Source organism: Artibeus jamaicensis, unplaced genomic scaffold (assembly GCF_021234435.1).
Source record: "Artibeus jamaicensis isolate MK-2021 breed Jamaican fruit bat unplaced genomic scaffold, CSHL_Jam_final contig_452, whole genome shotgun sequence".
NCBI classification, from domain to species: Eukaryota; Metazoa; Chordata; class Mammalia; order Chiroptera; family Phyllostomidae; genus Artibeus; species Artibeus jamaicensis.
In genome coordinates this window covers 7,074,613-7,084,036 of record NW_026521837.1, presented here as the reverse complement: position 1 = coordinate 7,084,036, position 9,424 = coordinate 7,074,613, and the positions used below count along the sequence as shown (strand labels likewise).

The 9,424-nt window shown below is 37.1% G+C and overlaps 1 protein-coding gene across 1 annotated transcript; it reads left to right on the top strand.

The window, feature by feature from the left end:
* The first annotated feature begins 3,431 nt into the window (after positions 1-3,431).
* LOC119062303 (glycerol kinase-like) lies at positions 3,432-5,093 on the top strand. Its single transcript, XM_037163267.2, has one exon. It carries the CDS (start codon positions 3,432-3,434, stop codon positions 5,091-5,093), a length of 1,662 nt encoding a protein of 553 aa, XP_037019162.2.
* Positions 5,094-9,424: the final 4,331 nt, after the last annotated feature.

Sequence of the window (9,424 nt, the reverse complement as noted above, 5' to 3'; positions counted from 1 at the left end):
AAAGGACAGTTTCTAAAACCCACATATGACACAGGATTTGGGCTATATCAAGAAAATTAAAATCCATTAAAGTCTAAATATGTCAAATTTACTATCAAGAAACTATGGCTAGAAAAAGTTACTTTGGGGAATTTCCATCTCTAACCCAGATGAAGTAACAAACCAGATATACCTTCCCATCCTAATCAACATTAAAAAAACAATATATAAAAGAATGTTTTGCAGATATGGAACTTTAAGAAGTATAGGGCAATGCTTCCTGAGAGAGGGGAAACAAAGAAAGTGAGCCCAAAATACTCTTAGCTGGTATCTTTCAGGGAATATTGTGAATATGAAGAGGAAAAGGAAGTTCAGGCAAAGTTCACTGGCATCCCTTGAGTTGAAGTGCTAGAGTTGAGTGTCACGGGAGATAAAGTGGCTCAAGATCACAAAGCAGACTACACGAGAGTAGATTGGTAGAGAGACAGACAGAAAGAGACTGATTTTCAGATACTTGCTAAGGATTCCTCTCAAGTCTTAAGCTAAGTAAATACATGCATGAGAGAAAATTTTCTGAGGCTGAAAATCTTATGACTTTCTGGGAAATAATCATAAGAAAAGAGCATAGGGACAATCCTGAAGCTCATGCAGAGCTGGGCACAATTTCTCTTTGCACCATCCAGAGAGAAAAATCCTCATAATTCATGGGACATCAGGCACACTGCTCAGAAGGATATTGCCTCAGTATTGGACAAAATTAACCCTAAACTAGAAATTCTGTTGGCCCCACCAACAAGGCTTAAAGAAAATCCTCAAAGAGTCAAACTAATTTCAAGTAATTTATCTGAATCTCAGAATCTCAGAGCATAGTTTACGAATACATTTAAGGATTCAAAAAAAAAGTTCTGTCATCCAACAAGATAAAAATTACAATGTTGGACACTCAATAAAACATTTCTAGGCATATAAAGAAACTAGAAAGTATGATCCATAATAAGAATAATAATCAATAGGAATATACCAACCTATGATGATAGTCATTGGAACTATATTCCATATGTTCAAGAACATAAACAAGCACATAGCACTTAGCAAAGTTCTGAGCCTAAGAAGTAACAGGGTCATCACCTTGCCCTATTTTCTTTGTTTTATATTTTTTCAACCAACAAAATGTATTAAATTAAAACGTGAGCATATAGAGTCCTACTTTTTGTCACCAACTATCTCTGTTAGGCAACATTTAAATAAATAATCTCTACTAATCTCTAAGATAATATTGTCTTTTTTAAGGAGTAACTTTCCATGTAATTACTTTTCTTTAAGAGATTACTGGCAACACGTACTCCTAGTAAGTCCTCACTTCAAAAATTCGTTGATAGTTTCTTGAAACTATGCAAAATGATGTGTAATGAAACCAAATTTACCCCAGGGTAATTGATATAAATAAGATTTAAGTTCCTACGGCATCTCATCAACATTATAATGAAATAACATTGAGCAAAATGACATTATTTGAAGACCTACTATATTTGTTATTTTTGCAATGACCAGGAAATAATCAACACCTTTTTTCACTATGTCATGCACGTGTCATAAGGAGAAAAAACTTCATAAAGAGTTCATAGAGTGCCATGATCTTTGGTCTCTTCTTATTCTGACTCGCAAAACCCTCTTTTAAAGCCCAGATAGCTGGGTGGCAGTCACCAAATACGAACGGGTATGTCATAGACTAAGAGAAACAGCAGCCTTTTGGGAGAAATCAAAAATGCCAGCCAAACCAGCATGAGAGACTGGACCAGGGGAGAAAAATAAAAAAAAAAATAGGAAGGAATCACAGCTAAAGTCAGAGAGTGTAAAATCATCACCAAAAGAGAGACCATCATAAAACCAGGTAATAACAAAGGGCTGGTTTGTATCGAGGGCTTACTATGTGCTATACACTTGTATTAAAATTATAAAAAAAATTGAATCCTCAAAATAGCCCTATTGGCTAGGTGTTGTCATAAATTTATAGATGAAGGAAATTAATTACGTGAGGTTAAATAGATTGTGAAGCTAGCAAGCTTACTATGTGCTATACACTTGTATTAAAATTGTAAAAAAAAATTGAATCCTCAAAATAGCCCTATTGGCTAGGTGTTATCATAAATTTATAGATGAAGGAAATTAATTATGTGAGGTTAAATAGATTGTGAAGCTAGCAACTGATGGAACTGGCATTAAAACCATGGTACATTTGAAATCAGAGCCCAGACCTCAAGGCACTAGACCACACCGCCTCTTGCTAGAAGAAGCCAAAGGCACAGGGATTTAAATAGTGAGTAGGCAGGAATGGGGGACTAGGCTTGGAACAAAGTTTTAAGAGTATGTCTCCCTCTCTTGCTGCACATGTTTTGTCTTAAAATAGCCATATTCACAAACTATTATCTGACAGCAACAAAAACCAACTAATCCTCACCTAAGCACGCTTCTTTAGGGTCTCATATAGGAATCAGGATGATGCAGTTCTGACTTTTCAGTAAGACTTATTCATAAGACAGTAATGCTTCTTAACAGTTGCCCTGATGATGATAACAATGGTAACTATTATTTTATTGAGCACTTATTATATATCAAAAACTATGATTCACCTGTACAAAATTGGCTAAAATACTTCCTTCTTTGAATAATAATTGCGTGTATGTTTAATGTATTTGTATGTGTATGTTTATGAGCATTTCCAGTTCATGTGTGAACTTTCAAAGTTAATTAAAGTAAGCTTTTTCTTATGACCAGTGGAGAACTACAAGCAGCACAGATTACATGCCAAAATCAATGCCATAATGTTTTCAACATTACATCATAAATTTTATAAACTTACTGAAGATAACGCAATTATACTCTTCTGCCAAAAGGGTGGCTTCTAGACTGGAATTTGGAATATTTATCTCTGTAACATACTATTCTACTGGATAGTAGAAATAAAGGAAAAGAAAGGAAGAAATAATATTTTATATTTTGGTTTAATGCATTTTAATGATCTATAATGATAATTTCATACATAACACTTTCTTATAGTAGTCGATTGACAAAAATAAATTTTGAGGAAGGTTGAGTACACAAAGGTTTTAAATAATATAATAGAAGTCAGAGTGCTACTATCCTCACTAGAGTTAGCAGTGGCTTTCAGTCTAGTTCGCCTAGCTCTTCAATTATTGACTCAAGTCCTGTTTTCCATCAAGTTATTGCCTGTCAAATGTACTGTCATTTTGTTTCCATCCTACCTGGAGGCTGCCAATGACTGGTGGGAAGGTCACTAGCGTCCTTAGAATAGCTATTGGTGTTCTGCTTTCACAGGCTGCCCAGCCCTCCAGATTCGACGTCTGCTCCTCCCCCATCGCTCGCAGCCATCACCTGGGAAACCGGTGGTGACCTCCTGCCCAAGCGAACTCCAGCCCACTGAAGCTGATTTCATGGCAGCTGCGGAGGAGGAAGTTTTGGGGCTGTTGGTGGGAGCAGTGGACCAGGGTACCACGTCGACGCGCTTTTTGGTTTTCAATTCAAAAACAGCCGAACTAGTTAGCCATCATCAAATAGAAATAAAACAAGAGTTTCCAAGAGAAGGATGGGTGGAACAAAATCCTAAGGAAATTCTGTTGTCTGTCTATGAGTGTATAGAGAAAACATGTGAGAAACTTGAACTGCTCAATATTGACAGTTCCAATGTGAAAGCTATTGGTGTCACCAACCAGAGGGAAACGACTGTAGTCTGGGACAAGATAACTGGAGAGCCTCTCTATAATGCTGTAGTGTGGCTTGATCTAAGAACCCAGTCTACCGTTGAGAATTTTAATAAGAGAATTCCAGAAACTAATAATTTTGTCAAGATCAAGACAGGCCTTCCAATTAGCACTTACTTTAGTGCTGTGAAAGTTCGTTGGCTTCTGGACAATGTAAAAAATGTTCAAAAGGCTGTTGAAGAAGGTAGAGCTCTTTTTGGTACTGTTGATTCATGGCTCATCTGGAATCTGACAGGGGGCATCAATGGAGGTGTCCACTGTACAGATGTAACAAATGCAAGCAGGACGATGCTTTTCAACATTCATTCTTTGGAATGGGATAAAGAACTCTGTGAATTTTTTGAAATTCCAATGAAAATCCTTCCAAATATCCGGAGTTCTTCTGAGATCTATGGCCTAATGAGAGCTGGAGTCTTGAAAGGTGTGCCAATATCTGGGTGTTTGGGGGACCAGTCTGCTGCATTGGTGGGACAAATGTGCTTCCAGGATGGACAAGCCAAAAACACCTATGGAACAGGTTGCTTCTTACTATGTAATACTGGTCATAAGTGTGTATTTTCTGAGCATGGTCTTCTGACCACAGTGGCTTACAAACTTGGCAGAGAGAAACCTGTATATTACGCATTGGAAGGTTCTATAGCTATAGCTGGGGCTCTTGTTTCCTGGCTAAGAGACAATCTTGGAATTATAAACACAACACATGAAATCGAAGAACTTGCTAAAGAAGTAGGTACTTCTTATGGTTGCTATTTTGTCCCAGCATTTTCAGGGTTATATGCACCTTACTGGGAGCCCAGTGCAAGAGGGATCATCTGTGGGCTCACTCAGTTCACCAACAAACGCCATATTGCTTATGCTGCATTAGAAGCTGTTTGCTTCCAAACACGAGAGATTTTGGATGCCATGAACCAAGACTGTGGGATTCCACTCAGCCATCTGCAGGTGGATGGAGGAATGACCAGCAACAAAATTCTTATGCAGCTACAAGCAGACATTCTTTATATCCCCATAATGAAGTCCTCCATGCCAGAAGTGACTGCTCTAGGAGCTGCCATGGCAGCAGGGGCTGCAGAAGGAGTTGGTGTTTGGAATCTGGAACCCGATAGTCTGTCAGCCCTCACAATGGAGCGGTTTGAACCCCAAATCAAGGCTGAGGAAAGTGAAATTCGTTATTCTACCTGGAAAAAAGCTGTGATGAAGTCTATGGGTTGGGTTACAACAGAGTCTTCAGAAAGCGGTGATCCTAGTATCTTTTGTAGTCTACACTTGGGCTTTTTTATAGTGAGTAGCATGGTAATGTTAATCGGAGCAAGATACATCTCAGGTGTCCCATAAATAATACCAACTCTGGATTCCAACACTGTGAACTCTTTACCTAACAGGAGACTCCAGCTATTCTCTCTCATAATGTGATGACACTATTCATAGACTCTGATTTTATTTATAAGCCACTTGCTGCATGACCTTCCAAGTAGACCTGTGCCTTGAAATAAAAAAAAAAATCAGTAGAAAGAAAAAAAATCGCATTGATGTTTCTGGCTAGTTTTTAAAGCTCTCCATAATTTTCTTAAGGCTAAATAAATCTTACCTCTCACTATGCTTCAACATAAACTTTATTTGTCAGTTGTTCTAATTTCCTCCCTGATCCTCATGTTCCCATTCCTGACCCCTTAATTACATACACACATGACTTACTATTGCCCACTCAGGTTCATTTGTGAATGCTACTCTTTAAGAAAATTCTATACTGATTTCTTTTCCAGCCATTCACCTCTTATTTATTTTCAAATGTTATGGTCTGAATGCATCCCCCCAAAATTCATACCCTGACACCCAAAAGTGATGATATTAGGAGGTATGGCCTTTGAAAGGCAAACAAATCATGTGGATAAAATCCTTGTGAAAGGGATTAATTAATGTCTTAGAAATGAGCTTCCGGAAAGATCCCTAACCCTTCTGACACATGAAGACTTAGTGAGAAGAAGTTGGCTATAAACCAGAAAGAGGCTCTCTCACTGACCAGAGCAACAGAAAATACATTTCTGTTGTTTATAAGCTATACAGTCTATAATATTTTGTTATAGCAGCTTAAATAGATTAAGACATCTTCCAATACTTATTAAAATATGACATCTTTCAAAAAGCACTTTATTTTTTTATTTAGTTATTTTTCAATTACAGTTTTTTCTCTATTTCTCCCATCCCAGCCCACCCCGCCCCATGCTGCCCACCTCCCTCCCATTTCCACCCCCCTAAGTTATTGTCCCTGTGTCCTTTATACTTGTTCCTCTAAATCCCTCCCATTTTTTTCCCCTTAAATTCCCTCCCCTCTCCCCTCTGGTTGCTGTCCCCTTGTTCTCTATTTCAGTGTCTTTGTTTTTATTTTGCTTCCTTATTTGTTTTGTTATTTAGTTTCCTGTTAAAGGTGAGATCAGTGGTATTTGTCTTTCGACCCTTTGCAACAACATGGATGGAACTGGAAAGCATTATGCTGAGTGGAATAAGCCAGGTGTTGAAAGTTAAAAAGCATTTTCTGATTACCCCATACCCTACCTCCTTCCTCTTAATTTCTAAAGACAATTACATTTTTGTGCATCACTTAAATTTTAGTTACCTATTTATGTGTAAGTATTCCCAAGCTCAGTGGCTTACAAAAAAGGATGTAAGGATCCTAGATGACCTCACCTACATCTCTGACACATGATACTGGTATTGGTTAGGAAACCTCCATCCTTATCCACAGGCCTCTCATCCTTTGATTGACTGGATCAATTTCTTTCTGTGTCAGTTCCAGGATAGACTGTTATGGTAGAAGCTGCATGCCTTTCAAGATTCAGACTCCAGAACTCAACCTAGCATTATTTCTACCATGTTCTATGGTCATAGTTAGTCACAAGTCCAGCCCAGACTCACAGGTCAGGGAAATAGTGTACATCATTTGGTAGGATAAGCAGCAAAGTCACACTGCAGAGAATGGGAAGAGAAAAAAAACTGCAGTCATCTTTGAAAATAGTTACAACACTTGGGATATAATGGCACATTCTCTCTTGTTGCTCTCCAGTCACATGTGTCTTAAGGTAATTGGTTCCCCAATTCTAACATAAGTTCCTTGAAGTTAAAATTCAAAACATGTAACTTTCTTGAAATTTCTTAAATACTTATTTCATAAGTGGGCATATATTAAGCTTTTAATGAATATTTACAGTATTAATTACACAACACTTTGCCAGACATTATTCCAAGTCACTTAATTCTAAGTATATTAAGTAATTTAATTCTCACAGTGACTGTCTGAGAGTATTTTTAGCCTCATTTTACAAAGGAGGAAACTGTGGCAAGGTGTGGTTAAATGCTTTTCCTAGGGTTCCCAACTACCAAGTTATAAAGTTGATGGACAAACCCAGGCAATCTGGTTCCAAATTTCACACTTTTAACCAATATATTTTATTTTTATTGATGATACAAATTACCATCATTATTTATATATATATATACAAACATATATTCCTTAAAACTACCTAGAAAATATTTTTACATCATTGGGATGACAGAAAAGAAAAATGATATATTTTTAGACAGAATGGGTTTGGATAAAACACCAAATTCTTTTTGAAAAAAACATAGACAAATCTAATAATCACTGATATCAAACCTAAAGTTAAACTCCTCCTTTTCATTTTTTCAATTGTTTTTAGTTTTTCAATTAGAGTTAACCTTCAATATTAGCTTCAGGTGTACAGCATAATGGGAAGTTGTACAACTTATGAAGTGATCCCCTGACAAGTCTAATACACACCATAAGCCCCTCTGTTCTCTCCCTCTTTTTGGCCCTCTAAAATCTCCCACAATGATGCAAACACCAGCCTTTTTTGGGTATATTGACAGGACAAACTTCCAGTTAGTCATATCCTCAATGAAAAATATCTTATCTGAGCTTTGGTAATATCCTCCTGCCATTCACATTAGCAAGAAATTAGCACATGTCACAAATAAGACCCATACCCACATGGGTCAGTTAATATGTCGCCATTTCATCTCTTTCTTAACCTGCTTGCCCTTAGTTACAACAGGATTTAGAATGAAAGACTAGAGTAGATCTGGTCCGCCCATTATTGCTTCTGGGAAAAATCCCAAAGCACATGCATTTAGATGAAGACAATTTTTAAAACCTTCATGTAATAGGAAAAACTTGAAATCACAGAGACCTAACGTCAGAATTTGAGTGAACCCAGAAAATGCACCACTTCTGTATCATCTTCCTTTTGTAGGAATTCAACATGACATGTTCTTCTCAAAAAAAAGCATAGTCTTGAGCTGCTGGATATCTTTTTAATAAATATCCTATTCTTTTTCTTGTATCCAGATAACCGTGATGTTGCTGGAGCAGTTTTCCTTATGATTTTCCTCCTATAAGCAAGGGAATGTGTAGTAATAAAACCTAAGTAATTTAAAATATTTAATGCATAGCATGTGCTACTGGTATCCAGACATGATCTATTTGATGATACTTTAACCATGAAATAATCAAGCAGATAAAAATCCGTTGACAGAATAACAGTGGAAAGAGCCATTAGAATTCACGGTAAAAGGTAGGTAAATGTCTTTCTGAGTCAGACATAGACAAGATGTTGTCTGAGTCTCTTGGCATCGTGTAGGTGATGCTCTCAAAGTCAGAGTGTTCTCACAAACTACTATGGGTTATTTGTGTCCCTTCCACAAGATACTGAAATCCTAACTCCATACCAGTGAATGTGATCTTATTTGTAGATAATTAAGTTAAGATATGGTCATTGGGGTTGACCCTAATCCAATAAGTCTGTGTCCTGACAAAAAGGAGAAATTTGGACACAAAGATAGCACACAGAAAGGGAAGGCCATATGAAGCTACAGGGGGAAGATGGCTATCTACAAGCCAAGAAACACCAAAGAGTGGTAGCCAGCCCCAAGAATCTAGAGGAAAAGTGGAGTAGATTCCCCCTCACTTCCCTCAGAAAGAACCAACCCTGCTGACACCTTGATTTCTACTTTCCATAACAGTAAATTTGTACCGTTTACCACTAGTTTGAAAAGATATATGTACTCCCATGTTCACTGCAGCATTATTTACAATAGCCAAGATGTGAAAGCAACCTGATTCCATCAACAGATGAATAGATAAAGAAGATGTAGTATAGCCCAGGCCAGGTAGCTCAGCTGGTTAGAGCATTGTCCTGATACACCAAGGTCAGGGTACATACATGAATCAATCAATGAATTCACAAAATAAGTGAGACAACAAATCAGTGTCTCTTTCTCTCTCTCCTGTCTCTACTCTCTCTCTAAAAATCAATTGAAAAAAATTTTTAAAAGATGTAGTACACAGGGTCTGACTCAACACCCCTTTTTATTACAAAATCTTCTATTACAAAATCATAAGCATCTAATTCTGTAACATAATATCACACGTAAGTATACCATATGAAATTTTAGGTGAAATGTTCAAATTAATACTATAAATTATTACACCCATATTACTACCCTACCAACCACACTCGAGCAGGTGTTACTTCTGCTGGACCCTGTATACAGGGTGGGGCAAAAGTAGGCTTACACTCGTCCATATAGAAAATAATACAGTGATTGTTAAATAATAATAGAATAAATTCTGTGTTTCACATACAATTGTA

Excerpts from the sequence above, each read along its gene's own strand:
- LOC119062303 (XM_037163267.2), top strand. The coding sequence starts at position 3,432 with ATGGCAGCTGCGGAGGAGGAAGTTTTGGGGCTGTTGGTGGGAGCAGTG.